The sequence below is a fragment of the Pygocentrus nattereri genome, chromosome 7 (genome assembly GCF_015220715.1).
Source record: "Pygocentrus nattereri isolate fPygNat1 chromosome 7, fPygNat1.pri, whole genome shotgun sequence".
Classification (NCBI taxonomy): domain Eukaryota; kingdom Metazoa; phylum Chordata; class Actinopteri; order Characiformes; family Serrasalmidae; genus Pygocentrus; species Pygocentrus nattereri.
Window position 1 is genome coordinate 2002609 of NC_051217.1, and position 27580 is coordinate 2030188.

Consider the following 27580-nt stretch of genomic DNA (forward strand, 5'->3'; position numbering starts at 1 on the left):
CCAGGCACATTGAAAAGGCGTTCACCATAATTACTGAGAACAGCTTAGACAGATCAGACCACAAAGAACTAAACTCGAAACCAATGTTGTGGTTCGCTCTGCTTTTAAATATGAACCAGGACTCACAATAATGGCCAGAGCATGGAAGTGGGTCTCAAGTGAACAAATTGAGGTGAAGGGCTGGAGGAGGGGAATGCGGCTGGCTTGGCTTCAAAGTTAAATGGTGTATTAAGTTTCTTTTTCCTGCAGAAAATCTCTGGCCTTCAGTGAAATAAAACATACTGTCTCACTGCCAAAAGGTTCTTCTAAATAATATCACATGCTTTCACAGACTGTAGCTACAGTGTAGCTGCCCGGGCCAAGAAAATGAATAAAACCACATTGGCCACAATACCTCCATTGAGCCATGGAATGGAAAACACACGCAGGTGTGAGAATAAGCGCAGGGCTTAGCGCTACCCCAGGCCGGTGTAGAAAATAAATCTTATTAACAGAAATAAAAGTGCAGATGAATGATTGCATTGAGGTGAGGGCAAGGCTACAAGCATCATTTCTCTGGTTACACTTTAAATGAACACCACATGGGGAGAGGTTCTGGAGAATGTCTATGAGGGTTAACTGCAAGAGGTCTAGCTCTAAAAAAATACCAGCAATTTTACCCCCTTTTTTTTTGTGGGGCTGGGTGAAGGGGTAGATTTCATCAATTGTACAAACACGGATATTCTTCTTACAGGAGCACCTTACTCTTGGAAAAGAACAAAGTACATATTATTACAAAATGTTCAGCAAGTCAGATAACACTGCCCATTAAGCTCCACTCATCAGGCTGCACTAATCCACGAAGGTGGGCTTCGTAAGAAAAGTGCACACACAACGCCAAGAAATCGCAAAAGCCTGGGTGAATTCTCACCAAATGGTACTTTAGTTTGCAGCACAAACCACAAGAGGGCAGTCCAGCTCCTCCTGTAGCTCCTCCAGCAGCAACATTAGGAAACACATGAAACAGCCCTCTGATTGAGACACCTGAATCAAAGACCACGGCCAGGTCAGAACGATCTCCCGAAGGTCTATAAAGGTGATGGAAATGACGTAAAGTGTTTTTAAATAAAAAAGGTTTGGACGTAGATTAGGTTTACAGTAGGTCATCAGAGCCAACCATACTGTTTTTTTATTGTTTGTTATATTATAAAGGTATAGAGTGATCACTCATTCATCACATCATCACACATATTACAAATTTATGATTAGTTTACACATTCATGTAATTTGACACAAGGCACATAAAAAAAGGATAAAGCACACAAATGTTTCTTAATTAAAAACTAGTGGCCAAATTCAACCGTGGCCTTGACCTGTGAGGCGTGCTGTGTGTTCAATACACGTGACAAGACACATAATCAGCACTCACGTGCATCATATACACACATGCATATGCACGCATGCACGGGCGATGATCAATACACACACTCCTGTCTCATCTGGGCAATCTGAAGCAGTGCCACACGGGCCTCCTCATCCATGTAGCCCTGAAAATAGAGCACGACTGTTCAAACAAAGGTCTGTAACTTCACCTGAAGCTGTTAAGCTGTTGGTCAAAGTTCATATCAAACATTTAATGAGTGGGGAATGTACACCAGGATGACTTTAAATCATACCTGTGCTGCGTTGAGGAGACGTGTGCGATATATAGCCAGAATTTGTCTGTATCGCCTTTCAGAGTCCTAACAGGAGAGACAAAAGGCCTAGTTAATTAAAGTCAGTAAAAATGTATTTAAAATAATATTTCATAATTCATTGCACAAGTTCCTGTGCCTGTCCTTACAAAATCATCTCATCTTGCTGATGAGAAAAATACGTCCCCATTGCTTAGTGTTCTTTGCCCAGCTGTGTTTATATTAAATGCACTAGTTTATATTTAAGCCAAACAGTTAAAATCCTACAGATTGCCAGATTGTCATTTAAAATCTCTTATGGTCTCCATGTATCATAACAAGGTTTCCAGGCTTTTGGAGGAAAAACAACTCCAAAACATCACAGCTCCTCCACCATACTGAACAGTAGTCATGTGTACATGCAGCCTGGTAATCCTGAATAATATGACGAATAGATCAGTCGGAATAGAATACGTCCGCGTAAACACCTCAATCGGAATAGACTAATCCGACCGAGGCCATTCGGAATACAACTTCTATCTGATGGAACGAGGTGGGAAATGCTGTAAATCTTCTTCTTCTTTCAGCTGCTCCCTTTAGGGGTCATCTGCTTCTATCTTGCCCTATCCACTGCCTCCTCTACTTTCACACCAACCATCTCCATGTCCACCTTCACTACATCCATAAACCTTCTCTGAGGTCCACCTCTTCTCCTTCTACCCGGCAGCTCCATCTCCAACATTCTTTGCCCAATATATCCACTATTCCTCCTCAACACATGTCCAAACCATCTCAACCTGGCCTCTCTGGCTTTATCTCCAAACTGCTCCACCTTCACTGTCCCTCTGATCTGCTCATTTCTAATCCTGTCCATCCTTGTCACTCCCAACGGAAATCTCAGCATCCGGGTAATGCTGTAAATAATCTGCTAAATAGAAGAATAATAGCAGTGTAAATGCTGGTGTCTAATTACATTCCCAATCAGAAAGTTCTGCGCATGTGTGTCGCATCATAGTGAAAGTTTATAACATTCAAGATAGCGGGAGCAAAAGCTGGTCTCTGCAGAGGAGACGAAGTTTATACCTTGAACTTTTAAAGACGGCGGTGGAACTGACATCCATCTTATCATCTCAGATCACGGCAGCTTCCTCTCAGCCTTCTTTAATAAGTGTATGTTAATACACTGACGTAATTTTAAAGTAATTTAATTTTAATTAAACTTCAGCATCTTAAAACTCGGGTAAACACAATGCTGCTTGTCTTATTCTGACTGGACTCATGCGATGCTCGTTGTCATGGTACCATCTACATTGTACTCTATGCATGCGTGTAATTTTGGCTCGGATTACTTGTAGTGTGCATGACAATGAAAATTTTCCATCAGATTGAGTAGAGTTCATATAAACACTTCAATCTTAATCTACAATCGGATTCGCAAACATCTTTCCATGTAAACCAAGCCAGTGGGACTGAGGTTCCTTTCTGTACAACCATCTTTCTTTTAAGTTAAGTGATACTTTTTTGATCCCACAACCGGGGAAATTCCACCTCCGCATTTAACCCATCCGTGCACTGAAACACCACATACACACTAGTGAACACACACACACTAGGGGGCAGTGAGCACACTTGCCCGGAGCGGTGGGCAGCCCTATCCACGGCGCCCAGGGAGCAGTTGGGGGTTAGGTGTCTTGCTCAAGGACACCTCAGTCATGGACTGTCGGCCCTGGGGATCGAACCGGCAACCTTCCGGTCACAGGGCCAGCTCCCTAACCTCCAGCCCACGACTGCCCCCAAAATTGAGTTAGTGGCCCGTACGGGGATCGAACCCGCGACCTTGGCGTTATTAGCACCACGCTCTAACCAACTGAGCTAACCGGCCTGGCTTTTTTTCCCATAAATTTCCCATAGCATCTAGCAAACTACAGGCACTTATGTTTGTGATTAGATGAAAGAAAAGACTTCTGGCATGGAATGGAGAGGGCATCTAATTGTTTTGGAGACTCTGGTGACCCCAACATGCAGCCGTCTACTGCAAATCTTCAACTGTGGTCTTTGGAGAAGTTTTTGTCTTTCTAATCACCTTCTTCACTGTGTGTGGAGGTAAAATACACTTGTGTCCTCTTCCAGGCAGATTCACTATAACTCTGGTTATTTACTGCCTTAAAAGTGGACGTGGGTATTTTCATGCATGCAGCTATTCCTTTGTATTCACTGTCTGATTTAAAACATCAACACACTTTCACGCTTGTCTAATTTGTGTCATCTCTAATCTCTCCTGTGTCCATGAAACAAAATTTGGCCTCTGTGTCACCTCATATTTATACCCCAGTGAAACAAGAAGTTAAAGAGTTACTGCTTAGGAGCTCCTTAACACTCACGTGGACTTTTTTATCTGAATTGTCTTTCAGTTTGTTCATAAGAAGGGGTGGTAATACATGTGATGTGTTGCGTTAAGAATAATTAGTTTTTTGATAAGGTTTTGTTTTCTTGGACTACATGTACTTAATGTAAAGGTTTCGTTTCTCTCGTCATTTTAGAGTAAGACTCAGCAAATTTAGCTGTTTTAATTGTCTTTAAAAATACCTGCTTGCACCTGAATATGCAATTGAATGGCTAGAACAATGTGAAACACAATTTCAGAGTATTTGTGAGCCAAGGCAGTGCATAAAACCACATACAAAACATAACAATCATGCATACAAGGAATGAAATTGAGTTGTCCCTCTCTTTGAGTCAGAATGGCCAACACAAATCAGGGCTATATTTCCTCTCAACCTCAAGCTGATGTAAGAAAATATCTGTGCGAAGTCATTTGGGTCGCTGAAGTTTTTGTCAGAGTAATTTCATTTCGATGGCCACTCGAAAAATGTAATTTAGTGCCAGACGTTTGGAGTCAACATGGGCCCCTCTCCACAATACAAGACAATTTCATGCTAGCCTCCAGAACATCATTGAAATGGCAGAGTGCTTGCCGTGAATTGTTAGTGTAAAATCAGCTAAGGTGAGGGTGTCTCTGGACAGCAGGTCAGAGTACGCAGGCAGGTGTGGAAGCCCCGGTGAGGTGGCTCCATCTCTGAAGATTCCCCTAGAGCTCTGCCGGCCCATTTCCAGCACTGTGGAGCAGAACGAAAGATGTCCCTGTGTGCACCAGCACAATACACTACCAACTAATTGCTTGACAGTGGGAATGCAGATTACTGCCAATTTCTCACAGATCTCTTCAAAAAACCCAAAAAAATAGCTCTCAGTCTATTCTATTAGTCGTGAGTGAGAGACGATGCAAGAATATGAAACAAAACCCATGAACGACAATATTACTCATGAATAAAAATAATGGTCTAGGTTCAGTCCAGCAGCTTGTGTTTGAAAAGTCAGACGTTTTTCAATCTCAAGCGGACACTTAATTAGAGAATGGTACAGACAGTTTACAGACGTTTCTGATGAAACTGCTAGCAACATCAGCCAAACTTTCGTACCTCTTTCGCGCCATTTGTACCTCTATGTCCTCAGAGCACAAAGAGGTGCAACATCAGCCCAACTTTTCTCAAGCACAATGTGTACCATATGTGCTCAGAGCACAGCATAGGCTTCTGGTTGTACTGGCAAGGCTTAAAGAGAGAAACTACAATGTTTCCACCTGACTGACCTCTAGCTGCCGCTCCAAGCTGTTAATGTGTGCTTGCAGGGTGGTGCTGTCTGATTGCGCGTGTCCACTGGGGCTACTTGGTGCTGATGAGACCCCCTTAGCTTCCCTCCGGTCCTCTGCCTCTACCACAGACTCTGCATCCTGGCACAGAAAACGCTCAGGGTAAACCACAATCCCTCAATCACATATAATATTCAATATAAACAACCTCCAAATGACAGTATAGGAGTTTTGTTACATTGTAGTTCTATGAAAATATTTAAAATACAAAATGAGTTTTTAACATTACCAGCCACACTCTATATTTTCACGCTCATAATATGAACAATGTCATTTGAAAAGTGAAAACAAAAGGAACATAAATGATTAATGCCTTCCTCAAACCTTGTCTTGACGCTCTAAAGGGTGTGTCGGTGTGCTCCCCACATTAATGGAGGACTCTGTGGTTACTCCAGCTGTTTTCCCCTTCTCTTCTGAAGTTCCACAAACTGGAGTCTCACTCTGAGATGGAGCTTTGCCTGGACTCTGGGCTTCCTCTTGCTGTCTCTGAGCTTTCCCAAGGTTCTGGTACCTATCCCGGCTTTCCTCCATCTCTTTCAGGGTCAGCCTGAGCTGAGCCACTTCTCTCTCCTTCTCCTCCAGCAGAGCAACAGGCACGAACCTGGCATTCAGGGCTTGATGTAGTGTGTCCAGCTCCATCTTCTGCTCCTGAAGCTCCGCAAGGAGGCTCTGGTTCTCCACTTCGGCCTGTTGCTGTCTCAGCAGAGCCTCCTGAGCACGACTCTCTGCTCCCTGGAGTGCAGCACTGAGGGAGCTCCTCATGGAATTGTGCTCTTCCATATTGATGTAGTCCTTCTTGTCCATCTCCTGCTGAAGAGTTTCACTAGTAAGGTCTGTCATGGTGGACTTTGGATATTTAGGCTGCCATTCTGAAGGGGTTTGGGTCACCCTGTCGTGCATTTCGGTTCTCCTGTCGTCTGCAGCAGCCAAACTAGCCTTCAGTGCCTTTGTGTGCTCATCTCTACTGATATAGTTCCTCTTATCCATCGCTTTTTGAAAAATCTCACTAGTGAGGTCTGTCATGGTGGTCTTTGGAAATATGGGCTGCCATTCTAAGGGGGTCTGTATGTCCTTGCAAGCCATCTGAGCTCTTCTAGCCTCCAAAGCTGCCAAGCTAACCTTGAGCGCTTTTGTGTGCTCATCCTTGCTCAGCAGCTCCTCAGTGAGTCTACGGACCTCCTGATGAAGTATCCCATGCCGCTCCCTCTGCTCCTCCACCTCCCTCCGGGTCCGTCCAAGGTCCTCCTGCGCTCGCTCCATCTCTGCTACCGCCACTTCCCTGTGTGCTCGGGCCTCATGCAGCTGCACCCTCAGCTCCTCGACCAGGTTCTCACGAACAGCGACCAGATGGGCCTGCATCTGCCGGACTCTGGCTTCTGAGCCAGCCATCCTGCGCTGCACCTCTCCAAGCGCCTCTTCAAGCTCCCAGGCCCGGCCGTGGGCCTTCTGTAGGGCGTGCTCGCTGCTCCTCCTCAGCTCCTCATACTCTCGTGCCCGCAGACCCAGTGCTGCGTCTAGCCTCAGCACCTCCCCTTCAGCTGCCTCCTGCCTCCGCCTTGCCTCCCACAGTTCCCTCCTCAGAACCTCCACCTCACCAGCCATCAACTCCACTGGCCTGGGTGGTAAACCGACTGAGGCAGGAGCTGCTGAGTGAGGGCCGAGGTGTCTAACCTGAAGCATGTTTGAACAGAGAGGCAGAAATCCTCAACTGATTATTTGTCTTACATTCATAAGAACATTTCAGTTGAATTGAGAGATACACAGCCAGATTGTGAATGAAAATACAGCATCAAATGTTCCTTTTTGTCATGACGATCTGATATTTGAGTTTCAGTATCCTATATTCTCCAAATGTAGCTGATCAGGCATCATGTTTGATGTATTTCAGTACCAAAAAACAGCAAGTATGGGTTATACATATACAAGGAACACAGAGTAGTGAGCAGTGAGAGGAAAGTTAGGTACCTGTGCAGATTCCAGATGACTCTGTGGGTCATCTTTTCCTTGAAGAAATGACATGGTCAAAAATGGCATGGTGAAAACAGCAGAACAACCATTACTTGCTTCTTGAATGCTATTGATTATAATCCCAAGGAGCAGCACTTACCATCTGCAGAGCGGCTGCCATGCTCCCTCTGTAATTCAAAGAACATTCATTACTGACGGCTTTCCGAGCGCAGCTGCACAAATAAAGCACAGCTACTCAACGAAGAGAAAAGAGCTGCCTTGTGGCTGAGTCTTCATCAGTACTACACACCACTTAATAAAGAACTCACAGAGGGCTGCTGTGACGGAACTTTCTCCAGCTTCACAACTCCGGTACTGGACCAGCTGATGACAGAGGGTGGCGCTTTAACTGGAGCCTTTTAAAAGAGTGTCAATGCAATAGTTATAAGCATTTTTAGTTCAAAGCAATTCCACATATAGAAGTGGTGCCAGCTTGAATGCGATAAAATATGATCTATTTGAAGATCTGGGTTTATATTTTGTGCATCATTCATGCATAAAAATGGTAAAATCAGTCAATAGGCATATATCTCAAAGGAAAAATAAATTTCCTAATATTTCCTTTCACATCTTTCACATAAATAGTCTTGAGATAGAACAATAAGGTCAGGGAAATAAATGTGCTTTGCCACACGTACGAGACACCTATGGAATAGTATTACAAGACCTCTGTTCCATTTATGCCCTGCCCAGTTCGGTCAAATCAATAACAAGTCTGAGCAACACAGATTATATGGAAATTCCCTAATGGCTGGTGTTAAGATGCTGAAGGGCAACATTCTACTCACATGTGCTGTCATCTTCCTCATATGAGCTTGAGCTTCAGCATTCATTGACCTCTGGAGATAAAAACACACGGCACATTCATTTTCATTATTGATTTAACACGACAGAGACAGAATACCACTCATTCTAAAGCAGCCAAACATTGTAGCGCAGCACCAGAGTACTTATAAAATGAACCTCTAGGTGGCGGTAAGATTAACAGACGCAAGCAGTTGGCATGTGAAGCAGGCTTGTGTTTAGATTCAGGATGTGAGCACAGAATTATTCAGTTTTGGGAGCTAAATATCCAGTTTGACTTTGTAAGATCATTAAATTCTTTAAAACTGCAAACACAAACCATATTTCACTGAGCGCAGCATAAGTCCATCCTCACCTGCTGCTGCATTCTCTGCGCTGCCTTAGCAGCATCTTGAGCTGTAGACAGAAAGAGACAGTAATGCATTTACCAATCAGCAAATGTTTGGAGCCGATTCTAAAGCAGATCTATTATATTTTCATTTTAATTTTTAATCTTTTATTTGCTATGTGTACACTCCCGCCACCCTGAGGGAGAAGCGGCTTGGAGAATGAATGAATGAATGAATGAATGAATGAATGAATGAATGAATGAATGAATGAATGTGTGCACTCATAGACTGTAGTCCCCCACATGGTTTCTGTGATGATCAATTCAAGAGTCAGCATCATACACAATTAATGTCATCTGTGGCTGCAGCTTTCACCCAGGCTTCTTTTTCATGGTGTGGTTTAAAATAACCAGCAAAGATCGAAAAATACATTGTAATTGTACCTGAGAAGAGATGCATGGATTGGATTCGCTTATAGTGTCATATGAGGTCATATGTAAGCCAGACAAATGAAGAGAAATCCTCACATTTCTCCTTTAATGAAGTCATTCTCAGGCGTGTGCTAACAACTTCTGACAGAACACAACACTTGCCATGCACACACCCAGAGTGTTCTGGAAAAAAAAAACAAACAGCAGAACTCCTCTAATGGTGGCAAACACCAGGTTGGGTCATCTGGGTGGACAGTCTTCATCTTCAAGAATGAATTTTTTTCCAGCATGAAGCGCTCACATACTTTCGCTTAATGAGAGAGCAAAGCTTAAAAGGCCATGGCTGCTACTGAAGCCCTCAGGCTATGCTGCAATGCATCTGTCTTGCCCACAGAGGCTGCTGCACACTGGTTTCTGACAATCTATATGCAGTACCTGACCACCTCTGCTCTAACATGGCTCTCCGACACTTGCAAGTAGTGAGAGAATGTAGTGAGACTTATGCACAGCCTGTGCAGTCAAGTCTTGGGAGAAGCAGTATGGTCAAGGTTAGAATAAAATGCTGTACTTTTCCCTCAAATCTCTCAGAGAGAAACCTTCTTCCCATTCCAAAGCTGCTGCTGGATTCAGAGGAGAAAATTACTCACCTTTGCTGGCCGCCTCCAAGGCTTGTTTTATCATTGTGATCAGGGCTTGGTCATTACTGAGCTGGGCATAGTGGTAAGGATCATAGCCGTAGAGGTCCACAGCAGTAACGTCTGCCTTATTCTTCAGCAAGACCTCCACCACTTCATGACAAGGATGCTCACAAGCCAAGATCAGCGCAGTCCTACAGACATCCATACAGACATTCTGAGAATAGTACACTACAGAGAAAGAGATTCTCCGCAGGCCTGTTGCTCATTTATTCAGGAGCACATCAAACAACGCTGCCCTGACCTTCCTACCCTTATTTCCTAAGAGCCCCATGAGTAATGATTTCATGTAAATAGACACACCACCAATAAAAGGCTGCAATGCAATTAAAATATTTTCTCTGCTGCTTTTCTTTTTCTCGGCAGCAATGCTCTAACAACAACACCAAGTGAATGTTTCAGCAGCTGTGCCTCACTTTGAATGCTTAGATGCACACGTCTCAAGCAGCTATTGCCCTTGACTGTCACTGTTTGTCTGTTGAATAGCAATTAATGGCTGTATATGTATAATAAGATTAATAGACCCTTATTAGTCCCACAACGGGGAAATTTCACCTCCACATTTAACCCATCCGTGACGTGAAACACCACATACACACTAGTGAGCGCACACACTGGGGGGCAGTGAGCACACTTGCCTGGAGCGGTGGGCAGCCCAATCCGCAGCGCCCGGGGAGCAGTTGGGGGTTAGGTGTCTTGCTCAAGGACACCTCAGTCATGTGCTGTCGGCTCTGGGGATCGAACCAGCGACCTTCCAGTCACGAGGCTGGTTCCCTGACCTCCAGCCCACGACTGCCCCCAATATCAGAAGAAGTATATCAGAAGAAATGACTTCCACATAACTGATTTTTGTGTTAATGGTCAAAAATACCTGTTCATGGCTCCCATGATATTAGATATTTAATGTTTTCTATTCATAATATCAGTGCTATTGTTTTTGCAAATATAGGCTCATAATCAAAGCTGGTAACATTCCCAAAAATTTGGGACAGGGTAACTTAAGACTTGGAAAGTTGTGAAAAAAAAAACTTAATCAGTAGTTATGCTTGGGTATACAAGGGGCATCCAGGAAAGGATGGGCCAAACGTGTCAGTGAATAACCCACAAGCATTTATTTGAGGTTTTTTTTACCCTGCACAGTGCATAATATCATCAAAAGATTCAGGAAATCTGCTGAAATATCTGTGTTTAACAGGCAAGGCTGAAAACAAGAACTGAATATCTGTGACCTTCGATCCCTCAGACGGCACTGCATTAACAACACTAAATGGCCAAAAACACTGCTTGCATCTCTTGGCTTGCTCTCATGAGAAATGGCTTGATAAACATGTTCTGTGGTATGAAGAGTCCATCTTTCAGATTGTTTATGAAAATAATGGCAGTTGTGCCCTCCAGGCAAAATAAGATATAACACTGAAAATATAAACACTAAGAAATGATTAACTTAAAAAAAGGAACCTGGTTGCCTTCGAATTTTGTGTTCATTGATCTTCAAACGATACATTAATGGAATGTACAACAGTTTTGTTCTGTCAATTCACTATCAGATGTTCAATTAAATCAAAACGTTAAAGCAACCAGGTTAATTACTTTTTACGTTAAAATATAGAATCAATTTTTACAACGTACACATTTTGCTGCCTTCTAAATGCCTTTTTTCATGGATGTCTGTGCTTATTTCAACATGATAATGGCAAGCCTTGCTACAACGGCATGGCTGTGTAATCAGTGCACGTGCTGTGCACGCAGACTAGCCTACTTGCATTATGAAGTACAAATTATAAAAAAGGCCTAGTACAGTTACACAGCTGAAGATCGGCACGGCAGGAAAACAGCAAAATATTCCGCTTTCAAAAAAATGGATCAATTCATGTCTTCAGTACTCAAATGATTATTAACTGTTATTAAAAGGAAAGGTGATGGTAAAACATCAAATGTCAAGTGTATTTTCAATCTAATAAAGGTAAAACATTAAACTTATCACTGTTTTCTGTTTTTATGACCATTTTTTCAAAAATTATTCCAACTTTTCTGGAATTGAGGTTTGTATGAAAAAAGTATAAATGCTGAGCCAGGTTTCACATAATGGCTCCGGTAGTTTTTGGCCCTTGTTTTAGCAGCACCACATGTCCTTTTACCGCCAGGTCAAAGTACATCTGAATTATTTTAAAATGAAAAATAAGAACAGATAGAAAATGACATACTTATTTTGTTTGTCTCTGAGGGTGGTGGACGCCCCATATAGCAACAATTGCTGACATGCTCGAGAATGAGACGTCTGTGCTGCTAGTAACAGTGGAGACTTGCCATCCTGAGAAGGACAGAAATATTATAAAAACATCAATTTATCAAGACGGTGGTTGGAAAATGGTACTACTGTTTAGCAAACATTCCCTAGTATATCTTTAGTGTTGCTGGAGCTAAGAGCCTCCACACCAATCCAGGCAGCTCCACAGCTTACCACGGAGGCATTGTGCATACTTAAAGAAGACAGGCTGGTTTGAAGATGGGCATGAAAAAACAACGCAAGCTAGTATGGTAGAGTGTGTCCATCAGGAGATTACGACCTGTCCTTCACTGCATCCAGTCCCATTCAGACTTCTGGAAAGCCTCTGGCGCCTGTTATTCCAGTCACAAAGCCTGGCCTTGAGCCCTTAACTAAAGGAGGCTAAGGTGGACTTTATAATATCACAGCTCAGTGGGAGAGCACAAGAGTGGGCTACCGCATAATTATTTGTAATCTAATACATTTTTATGAGACTTACGCCTTTAGCTTGACAGCCAAGCAACATTTGACCAACAGCACAGAGGAAAGTCAGCATGAAGTCCTCTGAGAAGAGATTATTTCAGTCCTGAGCAAGACTCCATGCGCCTGTAGCCTCCTAACTAAAACCCCAATTCCAATGAAGTTGGGACGTTGTGTAAAACATAAATAAAAACAGAATACGATGATTTGCAAATCCTTTTCAACCTATATTTAGTTGAATACTCGACAAAGACGAGATATTTAATGTTCAAACGGATAAACTTTATTGTTTTTTGCAAATATTCACTCATTTTGAATTTGATGCCTGCAACACGTTCCAAAGAAGTTGGGACAGGGGCAACAAAAGACTGGGAAAGCTGAGGAATGCTCAAAATACACCTGTTTGGAACATTCCACAGGTGAACAGGTTAATTGGAAACAGGTGAGTGTCATGATTGGGTATAAAGGGAGCATCCCTGAAAGGCTCAGTCGTTCACTAGCAAGGACGGGCGAGGTTCACCACTTTGTGAACAACTGTGTGAGCAAATAGTCCAGTTCTCAACATGCAATTGCCAGGAATTTAGGGATTTCATCCTCTACAGTCCATAATATCATCAAAAGATTCAGAGAATCTGGAGAAATCTCTGCAAGTAAGCGGCGAGGCAGAAAACCAACGCTGAATGCTCGTGACCTTCGACCCCTCAGGCGGCACTGCATTAAAAACTGACATCATTCTGTAACGGATATTCCCACATGGGCTCAGGAACACTTCGGAAAACCACTGTCAGTGAACTCAGTTCGTCGCTCCGTCTACAAGTGCAGGTTAAAACTCTGCCATGCAAAGCGAAGCCAGATATCAACACCACCCAGAAACGCTGCCGGCTTCTCTGGGCCGAGCTCATCTGAGATGGACTGACGCAGAGTGGAAAAGTGTCCTGTGGTCTGACGCGTCCACATTTCACACTGTTTCTGGAAATCATGGACGTCGTGTCCTCCGGGCCAAAGAGGAAAAGGACTGTCTGGATTGTTATCAGCACAAAGTTCAAAAGCCAGCATCTCTGATGGTGTGGGGGGGTGTTAGTGCCCATGGCAGGGGTAACCTGCACATCTATGAAGGCCCCATTAATGCTGAAAGGTACATACAGGTTTTGGAGCAACATCTGCTGCCATCCAAGCAGCGTCTTTTTCAGGGACGTCCTGCTTATTTCAGCGAGACGATGCCGAGCCACATTCTGCACGTGTTACAACAGCGTGGCTTCGTAGTAAAAGAGTGCGGGTACTAGACTGGCCTGCCTGCAGTCCAGACCGTCTCCCATTGAAAATGTGTGGCGCATTATGAAGCGCAAAATATGGCAACGGAGACCCCCGGACTGCTGAGCAACTGAAGCTGGACATCAAGCAGGAATGGGAAAGAATTCCACCTACAAAGCTTCAACAAACAGTGTCCTCAGTTCCCAAACGCTTATTGAGTGTTAAAAGGAAAGGGGATGTCACACAGTGGTAAACACACCCCTGTCCCAACTGCTTTGGAACGTGTTGCAGGCATCAAATTCAAAATGAGTGAATATTTGCCAAAAACAATAAAGTTTATCTGTTTGAACATTAAATATCTCGTCTTTGTAGTGTATTCAATTGAGTATAGGTTGAAAAGAATTAGCAAATCATCGTATCCTGTTTTTATTTATGTTTTACACAACCCTTCCTTGTGTAGGAATAAGACAGTCTGATCTAGGCGCTTTTTAAAATATAACGTCTGGGTGTAATTCCTTGCTCAGCTGAGTGAAGTTAAAGGGCATTCTGGCCTAAAATGAACATATAATGTATTATTTGTCATTTTATGTAAACCTCTTTAGCACAGCAATGCATCCCTCAGCCTTATCTGCTTGACAGAAACCATAGATTTGTATCCTTTATTTGTTTTTGTCCATCACTGTTGTCCCACTACAGTACCCATTATGCATTATGCCAATACAACGACTGGGATATTTCCTTACAGTGAAAAAACGAATCCATGTAGACGCACCACTCATGTAGAGGCTAACAAATAGAAATGTCATATTCAGATTACGAGCAGTGATATAGTTATAAGCTTCTGCATTTGTCAGCCAGAAAGGAAAAAAATAAAATCAGCCTGCCCTAAAATATCCTTCCCAAAGCGCTTGTAGCTTTTCCAAAGTTCTTCTCTGCCTTCCGGATACATCATGAGATCAGGGATTCACCTAGTCTTAAAAGCAGAACTCACTCTCAAGACTGTTCTGGCACTACTGTAAGAGACGAGTGTCATTCATTTTGGTGGTTATGCCTCCTTTCATAGCAAAGTGCTTGACCACATAAGCACAGACATAAAATCATTACATAAAAAACAATAAGCTCTGTACTTACCGTGTCAAGAGCACTGACAGATGCGCCACTGTCACACAGCATTTTGATTATGGTACTGTGACCTGTATATGCTGGGGAAAAAACAGAAAATAATCACGCTACTGTAACTCCACAGACACTCTGCCATACAGACTGTGTTTTGGTCTTAGAACACACAGCATAACTGCATCTCGTCATGGTCTCTAAACAGTCTCCTATGAGAAAGGAGCAGGCGTCTGAATTTGCTATTAGTGATGTACATTTGTGTGAATTCAGGTGTTAATTCAGGTTTAATGAGTTTGCAGGATCTCTAGAAGTCAATATGTTTTAACATGAGCGCTCAGGCAGAACAGCGAAGGGATGGAGCAGGTATTAATCACTTCTAAACTACCTGTCAGACTTGATTTTCTCACCACTGCACCCGTGAGAGATGAGAATTGGGAGGCACATCCATGAGACCACTGGACATCTGATCTTGCTGGTAATTACTACACTAGATTAAATCCATAAATCACACAAGGGCACATCATTGTGTTGCTCATACATCTGCTATTCATTGATTATTCACCGTTATCATTCAGGCAGCGCCGCAGACGTGCTTGTTTTTTTTTACTCTGATCTGTGTAGCCACCCACACTTTAGCAAATCACTGACAAAGCAGACCACTGTGAACAGGTTAAACAAACGGTTGACTGAAACATCAGGGTAACAGGGTTTCCCCCTTTCCTCATATGTAGTCAATCAGCTGCGATATGCTTGGTTTCTGAGCTTCGGGGCTAATGAAGCCAACAAGGAATGAAATACTGTATAAATATATTGGCTTCAAAGTTCCACTGCAAAACTAAAGAAGTGATCTGCAGACTCCAAACATGTCTTGGCTGATAGACTTTAAACCTTGGTGACCTTACTGTCTGAAGAAATCAACATGCTCTGCCTGTTCACTAAAAGAACAGAGCCACCCGGAAACAAACACATACACTAACTGGCCCCTTCATTAAGTACACCTCCTTGTTTCTACACACACTGTTTATTTGATCACCTCCCCTTTGGCCCCCTTTTACCTTGTTCTTCAATAGTCAGGGGACCACCTCAGAGCAGGTAGTATTTGGGTGGTGGATAATTCTCAGAACCGCACTGTTTGTGTGTGTTAGACTGACATGAGACGCTGGCTGCTTGATGTTTTTAGCTTTAGTTTAGCACACATTTGTAATGGAAGGTACCAACATAACCTGCTCATTTTGTCACAGAATTATAAGAGAGCTCTTTTTTTAGGTGCCAGTTACCTGTAGGACATGGCACGGTAAACACAGCACCCTAGATAGAATACACAATTTGCAATTTATAATAGGTCTGCTTGGGAATGGAGACATGAATAAAGATCAGGTTGGTGTGCAGGCCGTGCTGGAATAATGCAGAGATATCAGAGGTGTTGCTGTTCTTCTTGAGTCCTCCTCACCTGCATCATGCAGAGCTGTTCTCCCCTGTAGATCTGTGCTGTCAACAGGACTTTTACACTACAAAACAGTCAAAGTGTAAAACAGCGTTATTTTCAAAGAACTTGTGACGGAATGATGATAGTAGATAATAAAGATGATAGCAGGTGATAGTAGATGATAAAGCAGTCATTTGGCAAAAATATTTAAAATTACACAATTTTTCCAGTACCCCAAATGTGGTCATGAGATGTTTGGCAAGTAATTACATAAGTAAGCAAAGCTTATATCCCATCAATTAGCACTGTGAAAACTGCAGGCCTTAGGAGGAGTTCTCACAGTTCTTCTCAGGCCGTGGAACAAAACAGATGCACGTTGCTCTTTTTGGTCCTGGAACTTTTTTCTTTCCTTACAAAAATGTCGCATATATTTCGCAAGCGTTTGAAAACCATGTGATCACAAGAAAACACATGTAACCACAGATAAAAGTGTTCATGTGATGTTTCATGCCCTGACACGCACACCTGATCACAGATTTTTCACTTGTAGGTGATTTATATAAAACTGATTCATGTGTGAATCTCGTGCTTTTTTCCTGTAAAGGTTGTCATTACTGCGTATTTCCCTGTGCTGGCAACTGCAGCCTTGTAACTGTCAGCCATGCTAACAAGCTGTCGTTTCTACATATACCGTCAGAACGTTTAACTACTACTGATAACTAGAAAACATAGTGCAGCTTTTCAAAAAATAAGCTAAGATAAAAATAAGCTGCTTTTTGTTTGTCATGATTTGAATCAGTGAAACACTGCAACCTCTAACTTCACCTCTATTACAACGGTCACTGAATGGGCACCTGAGCTGAACTTGTGTGAACCCCCTAAATTAACCTAAATTATTAAAAACATCTTTAAACTGTGTCTAAAACAGACTTGTTTATATGGTTTCTGGTACAGTATTACACTGCTATCTATAGTAATGGACAAATGTATGGGCATGATCCAGGCTTCAATGTGAACTTGGGGGGCAGTCGTGGGCTGGAGGTTAGGGAACCAGCCTCGTGACCGGAAGGTCGCCGGTTCGATCCCCAGAGCTGACAGCACATGACTGAGGTGTCCTTGAGGAAGACACCTAACCCCCAACTGCTCCCCGGGTGCTGCGGATTGGGCTGCCCACCGCTCCGGGCAAGTGTGCTCACTGCCCCCTAGTGTGTGTGTGCTCACTAGAGTGTATGTGGTGTTTCACTTCACGGATGGGTTAAATGTGGAGGTGAAATTTCCCCGTTGTGGGATTAATAAGGGTCGATTAAGAACATATATATATATATCATATGCATATAAGAACATTTCATAACGTGAGTTGTGCTTCATCCTCACCCCTGCGAGTGGATGAATCTGATGACTGTCAGAGGGTTGAAGGAGTATTCAAAGAGAACCCAGTCAAAATTGGATTGTGAATTACCTGCATTTGAGACCTGAATATCAAGTTGGACGCTGCATGTATGACATTAATTCGTGAAGACGAACAACGTATGTGAAATCTGACACAATGCCTCTGACTTCAATTTTTACGCAGCAGTGCACACACGCCAATAATTTACCAATGTTTTTCCCCTCTTGACTCAGTAATTCTACTTCTCTCATTTTTAACTAAATGTAGCCTCAACCAAGACTAGAACTTTCCACCCAGTGAAGAAGCTTTGTTATTATTTCTCAATGTGTACTGTATCCTGAGGCCCTGTTGCTAAGGCACAAAAAAGGCTCTTCTAACCTTGCCTCACCCCAAGTGTTTTATGTAAAGGAACAAAAGGAGTGCGAAGCCGAGAAACGAACAAAGACGATATGAAGAGCATGCCGGAGCAGAGAACAGAGAACAAAACCGTTTGTGTCATTACGTCTTGTTCAACAGGCTTTGGAAAGGGCTGGGACTGTTTTCACAGCAAACACGGTGCATCAATAATTTGTAATTCCAGGGCGGCTGCCTCGCGGGCCTTTTCTTCCTGCGATTGTTAGCAAGCGAAAGTAAAGCCTGCAGTACCTGTAGTAGTCTCTGAACACAAGCAGAATGACCACCTCCTGCAGAAAGATGCAGCGCTGTTTTACCTACAGAGACAGAACAGAGAATGAGAGTGTAATGGCCAAGAATAAAAACACAGTGGGGACATGCAATGAAGCAGGACAACTTGGATTTAACTTCCAAAGGTGATAAAACTGCTCTAAAAATCAGATAACAGGTCTTACCGGAAGCATTTGTTGCATGCAGGTTGACACCATGGCCAAGAAAAATATTGAGACTATTTATTAATCCCTTGCTGGCTGCTAGATGAAACCTGCATTGAAAGAACGAGAATTCTTATGAGTTTATACCCCTCAATTAGTATAAATGACAAAAACAGATTTAATGTAGTGACCTGTGGCTCTTTTTATGTTTCATTTTTATGACCATGGAGCAATTTTATGACTCTGGTGTAATAACTGTTCTGTGTATTGTTTTTACCTGAACGTTTATGGTTTGGTGTATTTATTGTGCGTTCTAACACTTGTTTGTTTCACACTGTGGTGTAGCTGCACTTTATGTAGTGCTGCTGCTGTGTGTGGCACCATGGGGCCTAAAGAACGACGTTTCGTCAAGTCAAGACTACTTGACTTGAATAGAAAATTAGGAAACAAGCAATAATTTGATAGACGACTTCAGGAGACCTAGGAAAACACACTGATCACATACCCTCTCGCAAGTCATCACTGTGCTAACAGGAAGGCAAACAGAAAGCTCTTACACATCTCAGCTACAGCATCATTTTCAGATCATTTCAGCCAGTGTCATCCACACACAGTATCATTTTCATACTCTTTCCAAAAGGTAAACAATGATAAACGATACAAAGGTCTGAAACTAAGGCCATGTATTGTATTTTCACATGCTAAAAAATGAGGCCTGTATTTTTAATAAATGCTGTAACGACGTTTCCCAATCTCAGGCCTGGGTTACTAGCACTGCGTTGTTTACCTTCTCTAACCCACTGAATTTGGCTCTGAAGCAGAGAGGCTTAATACTGAACTGAATCAAGCTCTCTGTGGTAGTCGAGGGGCCATTCGGTCATTCGGTCAATCTGCATGAACAGCTTCTAAAATATGAAATAACTGTTGCTGGTGTTACAAATTTTTTACGAGGTTCTTTTTGATGAAATATTGTCTGCATTAAGAGTATCTTACCTGAAATGTTTGAATAATTCACGACATGATTTTTTATCTCCAAGTCCAATTTACATGTTTGCTGTATTACAATTTTGCCGCTTTAAAATGAAATTATATGGAGGTACGTTAAAACGTATAAAAGCACCTGGATACACATTGTGTGTCGTGAAAATGTCTTCTAGTATCGTCAGCGGGGCCTTTAAATCTTCTTAGCCTAACAACTTCTGGCAACTAAAAAAATGACATGTTTATCATTTTAATTCATTTTATGTCATATAATCATCAACTGTTTCCAACTCAACATATTTTGGTTGGAAACCAATCAATTGGGTTAAAATCTTTAAATGCCCAACAGAAAATGATGAAATCCAGATTTTTGTCTCTATAGTAATAATGTAATAAACACAATCGAGAGCTACACTTAAAAGGCCTTAAGCATCTTTCACACTGGACCTTTTGGAAGTTCTAGATACGTCATTGTGAATACAAGCGATAGCCTAATCATGGTCTCTGAAACACTGAAACTGGAAGACACAAGGTAAAAAAGACATGAAATATCTCTCTTTAATTTAGAATGGCCTAATAATGCACCAGTGCTGGCTTAGCGCTAACATAATACTAGAACTCCCATAGAGAACTCGCAGAAATCAGTATTAACATAGAGGTGTTTTCTCTCATTGTTTTCACTGTGTTTTGACACTTATGGCTTGAAGTGAAGGCCAGATTTTTGCCATATCACCCACCCTTGGTGGATGGTCGTGGCTTTGAAGGATGTACAATGTCAGAGTGAGAAAGAAAAGGAAAAAACAGATGAAAGGCGCCATCAGCTGGATGAAAAAGCAGCCAGCAGAAGCACAAATAGTGTGTCTCCTCGTTGAAAAGGACATGCAGTGGGAAGTAACGTTTTCTGCACACCTGCATCCATCTACCCATCCATTCTAGAGAATTAAGCAAGGGAAGACCAGAAACTAATAGCGTTACTTTTCTCTATTCTCATCTGAAGATCAAACAGCTACCTTCAGCATGTGCGTAAAAAAACCACTCAGCTCTCCTCTCCACCCACTTATCCTTCAACAGCAGATTTCTGTCGTGAGGAACAGGGCCATCGCACTGTGCTGGTGAGGTTTACTCAAAAAGATCAGAAACTGGAGTGCACAGAGATGAATCTTAAATCAAATCAACAGACTGAGAATGCTGATGGAGTTGCTGCTGGATTCTGCGTGTGGTATATATGAGTTTTAATTAATGCAGAAAATCATCACAAGAGAAAAAGGCTTCACAACACACAGACGCATTTTTACACCCCTAACTGACACAGATGGAAATCAACAGGCATTTAAAACTACATTCCTTCATTTGTTTATAATAATTAAATCTGACTACAGAAGGGCAGACCATTGTGAGTCAACCTCAATTATAATTCAACAACAAAATGTTCTCAAAAGACCACAAAGGTGGTTTTGTTTCCAAAGTGGAAGCTCCCCACAGAGTGATCTAGCGTCTAAAATCATTCATTCATTCATTTTCTAAGCCGCTTCTCCCTCAGGGTCGCGGGGGCGTCTAAAATCAGCATGTGTTTATCTTGTCTGTATGGGTGGAGGCGGGCTGAGACTAAGACTAGATCTGTGAAAATAACAGGAAAGTGTTTCTCACAAAATGTCCTGTGGTCACTTGTATAAAACATCTAAAGTGTATTTTGGCTTTTAGGTTTTCTGTTTTACCTTAAGTGAGCTGCATAAAAACATTTAGACAGAAACCACAATTGTAAATAAAATTTAAGTTTCTGTACTTATTCTGATTTTTACACTTTCTAAATGCAAGTCATGTGTAAACATTTGAAAACCCTCAGTCAAATTACACGTTTTTGTTGATTTTCTAAGATAAATCTAAAATCCAAACTTTAATATGGCATTATTCTGCATATTTTAATGCACAATATCTACGTGTTTGCTGGATTTAACATATAAGAATGAAAAATATAAAATGTGCCGAAACATTTGCACAGGCCACATTTTATGTTCGTTTTGTTTCCCAAAATGTTAAATTCAGCAAGCAAACAGTTTTTTTTAAACCTTTAAGATAAATACTCAAGGTTTTGGCCTTTTGATTACAATTCATACATACTAATTTTAAGTGGCAAAGAATTTAGAATTAATGGGTGCAGCTCCACCACCGAACAACAGGCTAAAGGATGGGAATACTCTTTGCTTCAGCCTGAAACATTGTCTGCACCATCTCAGCATTTTCAGCATGCAGAACAAAATTCATCTGAAAGCTCTGCAGCTATGACAGCTCCCCTACTTCATATTCAAAGGATGGATGCTACAGAGGAAGATGCTGCTGTGAACTTCAAAGGTATCAAGGCCCTTACCACAGCGTGGGGAGGGGGGTGAAGCCAAAACAAATCCTATCGCTATAAGCCCACTCAGGCCGTAGCTGGGTTTTTGCACTTTTATTAAAAAGCATATGTTGGTGGTGAGAGATGCATAAGAAATGGAGAGGGAGACCAAGCACTGAACTAGAGAGACGGATGCTGAGAATCCAAACTGCAAATTACAGTGACAAACCTATCCTCGCCCGAGGAGACTGAAATGTAGCCGTCCCACGGAGGACGGTAAATGTGATTCTGAGACTGTATTACCACTTGCCTTCTCCATTTTTACTCTTTACAATGAAGTGAGTGGTAAACATGTCCAGGCAATGTTTAATTCATCAGATTGGATGGAATGCGTCAGATAGACTGAATCACGGAGAGCGGGGTGAGGGAATAAACAGGCTTGTGTGTGCTTGTAGAGGTCACTTGAGGACAGCACTCACGCAGAGCAGCCTTCAGCATCTAGCCTAGTGGGGACGGCTCCCTTCTTGAGCGAGGCTGTAACTCTGTCCGTGTCGCCAATCTCCACCGCTCTCAGTAGGCGCTCATCATACTTGCTCCACTCTGTGCCCTGTGACATCAAATAAACAGTGACAACGGGACAAGAGAACGCACAACAGATACAAGGTCAAAGGCAACAATGAAAAGGTCCAGGTCTGCAGCTACATTTTGTGCTCCATTCTGACCACTACACGTGTCTAGAAGAGTCTACTTTGAGGATATGCGTTCAGATGGGCGATGTTTCTGAGTGGGTTCGTTATTCTTAAGCCTGCTGACTGATGTCCAGTAGACGGCACAGAAAGGACAGCCGTTACTATAAGGGGCAAAACAGCAAATCGCATCTAGAAATGACTGAGATCTGGACATTATGTACCAAAAGACCTTCATAACCTGAACAAAGGCCACTGTAAAACAAGCTCTTTCTATCTGCTTCTGGGACTTTCAATAGTGCGCAAACCAAACATGAGAAAATATGGTACATTGTAGAAAAGAAAACTACAGTATGATACACTGAACTACAGTAAACAGCATTGTTAAAATAGAAAACATACTAATGTGGTGTTTTTTCACATGGAATCTGCTGCAAAAACTAAAAGAAAAGGGTTCCTCACAGGTCTTTATGTAAAGGCAACAGTTGTATATAAAATAATTACAACCCAAGGAAAACAACTATATGTTTAAACGGATCTTTGCTGGTGAAATATTTTTTCTCTATGCTGGAGGCACTGCACCATACGGCTCTATCATCTGCTGAATTGCATGACCTTGTATGTGGGTCCACACTTCCTTACTCACAAAACTAAAGTACTCTGCAGAAGTCCGAGACCACCCTTCACTTATTTACCTTCGAATCCAAAAATCCATTAAGTTATTCGCTTTTCAGCAGAAAAAAATGGTTTACAGAAAACGACTCTATAACTACGTTTACACTTTTTTATTTAGTGTGCGCCCTGCGATGGACTGGAGACCTGTCCAGGGTGTATCCTGCCTTTCGTCCAGTGACAGATGGGATAGGCTCCAGCAACCTCTGCGACCCAGAAGGAGGAGTAGCTTGGAAAATGCATGTGTGTGTGTGTGTGTGTGTGTGTGTGTGTGTGTTTAGTGTGCACACTTTTTTGCCTCTTTTCAGCTTCCATTTTTTTGAGACTTGCTTGGAGGGATATTTTGCACACCTCCAAAGTTCAGTCCAAGTAATCCCAAAAATATTCCCATGTCTGGAAATGAAATAAATGAAGGATGGTTTCTGACTTTTGCACAAAGTGCAAAAGCATAACATACACATTAGTTCCATAGTAATGCCTAAATAATTCATAGTAGTTACTAATTAATAAATCTTAAGTATCTCAAGTTAACAGCCAGGGTGTTGCCAGGCCAGGGGGCTTAAGCCTAAAAAGGCATGCTGGGGACTGTAGCTTAAATAAAAATAAATATTATTTAGCTTCTTCAAAATGAAGGTACATTATTAATTCAAACCATCAACAATGTTTTGCTTTTATTCTTCATTTTTCAACACTGCCATCATGTCTCCAAATTCATGACAAACTGTGATAGCTGGGCATAAACTGGTGCTGCTGCTGCTCTAATCCCCCACCGCCTCCGTGGCGCTACCAGCGATTTAGATTTACTAACATAACAACAGGACACGGAAATCAGGGAAATTGTAGAGAGAATTACCTCTCTGTAATGTCTTATGGCTTTCTCTAGAGGGCGCTCCCAAGCGAGTCCAAAATGAACGGCTTAAGTTTGAGCATTTGAGCAAAATCAGTTTAGAAATGCTTAAACATTTTTAATGTAAAAGAATAAAATCACTGCCTGAACACTGAATAGAACGAAACATTTTAACACTGCTGTTATATTTTTAAGAGTTTTTTAAAGTCTCATAGGAGTTTAAAACAGCTCCTCACACGCACACGTGGTCAGTAAGTGTGAGCAGCCCACGAGCAGAGCAGCTCATCGACCAATCAGCACTTAGTAATAGTAATGCTAGCACTGTATCGTCCGAAACCAGTTTGCTGAACAAAAAAGAAAATATACAGGTATGTTTTCTTTGCTTTTTTAGGGAAACACATCCTTCTACTTTCCAAAAATGAAAGAACGTTCTGGGCATGTGATCAGAAAATATTTTAACTTTTTTTGTTTTTAGCTGTTTAGTTATATCTACTTCCATTCATTGAGGACTCGCTTGCAAACACAGGGGAAAGAACGAGGGACGTAGGAAGTGGCCAGGCTCCTCATAATCCAGCTCTGACGGAAATCCTCTGCTGTTTAGCATTGGGGAAAACTGTAACACCGGCTCAGCCAATCATATGAGACCTCGTAAACTGTAAGCCAATCAGGGCTGCGCTGCTGCTCACTCTGCGAAATAATGTCAATTGGCAACTGCCAATGTTGTGAGTATATATATATATATATACATACTGAACTGAATAGGAATATATATATATATATATATATATTCCTATATATATATTCCTATATATATATTCATTTACACTATATAACTGAATCAGTTAGTAATTACAGAGTGAAGATATCTATAATGTGGATTTGTGCTCTGCAGAGTTTTTCGCTGGTTTCTTGCTAGCTGCTTTACTTTAAGCTCATGTGAGGCAAGGAAAAGGAGATCAGCCGTGAAACACAAGCACTTTAACCATTTTAAGAACTTTTACAGGTTATTTTTTTTTATTTCTATTAAGTATTTCTAAATAACTGTCAGTGGTCTTCTTCTTCGTCTTTCGGCTGCTTTTCGGTGGCCACAGCGGATCATCTGCCTCCATCTACTTTTACACAAACCATCTCCATGTCCACCTTCACTACATCCATAAACCTTCTCTGAGGTCTACCTCTTCTCCTTCTACCCAGCAGCTCCATCTCCAACATTCTTTGCCCAATATCTCCACTATTCCTCCTCAACACATGTCCAAACCATCTCAACCTGGCCTCTCTGGCTTTATCTCCAAACTGCTAAATAACCGTCAGTGGTATTAGCTATAAATAGTTTTTGCCGGCCAGTCAGATGAGAAGACGTGCAGGTTTGATAAAGGACAGTGATCAAGAATAAAGCAAATGAGTGTTTATGCTTTCAGTTTAAATTAATACGGAATTTGTTGAAATGTTTGTTTTTCCACCTTAACACATCCTCATTCGTGGGATTACAATTCAAAAATGGAGAAAACAATTTTTGTGCTGTGAAATGTCACCATGAACGTGTCACCTAGACTACTAATCGTGCAGCTACAGAACAAAACTACACTGTCTGCACAAACTGAGACTGTAGCCGTCTACTCCTGTGTGTTCGATAAACATGTTCAGGACTGGGGTCTTATCTACGGGAGAGGAGCTGGCACTGACTTTAACACCTCTGTTTGTTGTGTGATCTGTGCAGGGGGACAGACAATATTTCATAAGTCATAAGAGATCTGTGCTTGATTCACTATGAAGAAACAGATTTTGTGTGCCAGCTTGACTAATCAGCCTTTTGGACACATTTTCTGTCTATTGCTACTCTAAAAGTTCATTATGAGCAGACATTGTGTGACCCTTAAAGACATTCTCCTGGGGGTCCATGCACGGCTTCTTTGACCTCCCTAGGTTAATGGTATTAAGAATAAGTATAATTATTTTATATTAATAACAATAATAATAATAATAATAATAATAGTGGCACCAGAAAGTGTTCCACTGCTGTTACAAGTCAAGAACCATTACTTTTTCTTTATACTTTTTTCTTTTCGCTGAGAGTGTGGGCGATACTTCAGCTTGTAAAGCTCAGGATAACGCCGTCCAGAGGTGGACGAAGTCCACAAATCATGTACCTGAGTTAAAGTAGAGACACCCAAGGAAAAATATTCCTCCAGTAAAAGTAGAAGTTCCTCCCTTTAGACCTCCACTGGAGTAAAAGTACTAAAAGAGTAATTCTGGCTCTGATGTCCTGTTATCATTTTTATAACCAGACTGGCTTCATGAACTCATTTCAGGTGAAAGTCCTCCAGCGTCTCTCTTGGTAAACCAGTCTTTTAATAGAACGTCATTAATTAGTGACGCTGACGTCTATTAAAATGATCAGAAGCACAAAACACTGAAGGTAAACAGTTTCCATCAGGGAGAACCGAGTGGCTCTGAAATCACTTTTTACACACAAGCAAAGTTTCAGACTGACGTTGAACCGCGTGCTGCACTGGGTCGGTCTGACCAACAGGTCAAAACCAGCTCTAAACAAAGTGACCGCTGGGCCCTGATTGGTGCTCTGGCTTTGCGCTTCTTTCATTTTGACATGTTACGTTTTTATACACACAGAAACCAAAAGGAACGACAGATTTCTCAAAATGTAGGAGGAGAAAGTCGGATATTAGACTCTGAAATGTGGTGGAGTGAAGTCGCCCAGAACGGAGAAACTTCAGTACAGATACACCAAAAATATTAAAGTACAGAAACTAATTACATTTACTCAGTTACTCAGTTACTGTCCACCACTGGTTTACTGTGGTTTTAAATCCGGCCTCAGCCTCTCGGACGAGACTGACGGGACTTTGACAGCCGGTCTGATGGCCGCCTCCCTCTCTGAACACTGCGAACAGCGCAGCTACAGGATTTTCACCTACAGTCGTTCGGTTCCCGGTTTAAATCTGTCTTTAGAGATGAACGCAGTCACACAGACGCAGGAAAAACAAGGCCGAGCGAGTTCAGAGGCGCCCACACCCTCGTTTCCCTCCGGAGCTCGACCGCAGCCCAGCAGCCCAGCAGCCCGAGCGATAGTCTGAACGTCACGGCCAGTGAGCAAGAAGTAAACGATGAGATTTGATCTCGGAGAGGTGGGAATTACTCACACTGGTCGATATTTCGTGTTTCTTCAGACGCTGTTTCAGGCTCTTCATTGTTGCGGAGCAGCGAAAAGCCCCGTCCGGTCCGCCGAGTCCCGCTTGCTCACAGCAAGAACCGAAGAACCGAGTTTCTGTCAAACTTTTCCTGTGAAAGCCAAACCCGCCATTCACTCCGCGAACCCAGCGCTGACGTCTCTCCGCAAACCAGCACCGAGGGAAGCGCGGTCATTTGCGGGGAACCGCAGCCAATTGCGCGCGGTGGGTGAAGCCTCAGCGCGAAGGTCGAGCTGAAGGAAAAACAGCCGATTCACATGATTTACTGAGCGGAGTCTGACCTGCAGACTCGCACACACACACACACACGCACACAATGAGCCGAGTGTTTGTTTCGGATACTTTGCGCCGCACTGCCCGTGTCTCCTATGACGGGGGCATTGCCTGGAGCCACGGTCCATTTAATGCCAGACTACTGCAGTGAGGAACCTACGAGACAAGCTGTGGCTGTTTACTCAAGTACAGTTCATTAG

General features: G+C 42.3%; 1 protein-coding gene and 1 non-coding gene across 4 annotated transcripts; both read right to left on the reverse strand.

The window, feature by feature from the left end:
• Positions 1-1126: 1126 nt before the first annotated feature.
• On the reverse strand, positions 1127-27532 carry uacaa (uveal autoantigen with coiled-coil domains and ankyrin repeats a). 3 transcript variants are annotated; one of them, XM_017691857.2, is made up of 17 exons: positions 27060-27532; positions 22176-22303; positions 18405-18493; positions 18202-18266; positions 16191-16248; positions 14756-14826; positions 11832-11938; positions 9580-9761; positions 8528-8568; positions 8157-8207; positions 7638-7724; positions 7469-7496; positions 7327-7358; positions 5686-7032; positions 5302-5442; positions 1656-1721; positions 1127-1526 (listed from the first exon to the last, which is right to left on the reverse strand). In XM_017691857.2, exons 1-17 carry the CDS (start codon positions 27105-27107, stop codon positions 1455-1457), a joined length of 2613 nt encoding a protein of 870 aa, XP_017547346.2. In that variant the 5' UTR covers positions 27108-27532; the 3' UTR covers positions 1127-1454. The 3 variants fall into 3 exon arrangements, with proteins under 3 accessions (XP_017547346.2, XP_017547337.2, XP_037395907.1); XM_017691848.2 differs by having other exon boundaries at positions 7327-7364; positions 27060-27531; XM_037540010.1 differs by lacking the exon at positions 18405-18493 and having other exon boundaries at positions 7327-7364; positions 27060-27531.
• Positions 3461-3534, reverse strand: trnai-aau. Its single transcript has one exon. It is a non-coding gene; the product is annotated as a tRNA-Ile (tRNA).
• Positions 27533-27580: the final 48 nt, after the last annotated feature.

Excerpts from the sequence above, each read along its gene's own strand:
- uacaa (XM_017691848.2), bottom strand. The coding sequence starts at position 27,107 with ATGAAGAGCCTGAAACAGCGTCTGAAGAAACACGAAATATCGACCAGT. Across the intron at positions 7,497-7,637 it reads TTCCGTCACAGCAGCCCTCT|AGGGAGCATGGCAGCCGCTC; the intron begins GTGAGTTCTTTA and ends TTTGAATTACAG. Across the intron at positions 1,722-5,301 it reads GCTTGGAGCGGCAGCTAGAG|GACTCTGAAAGGCGATACAG; the intron begins GTCAGTCAGGTG and ends CTCTCCTGTTAG.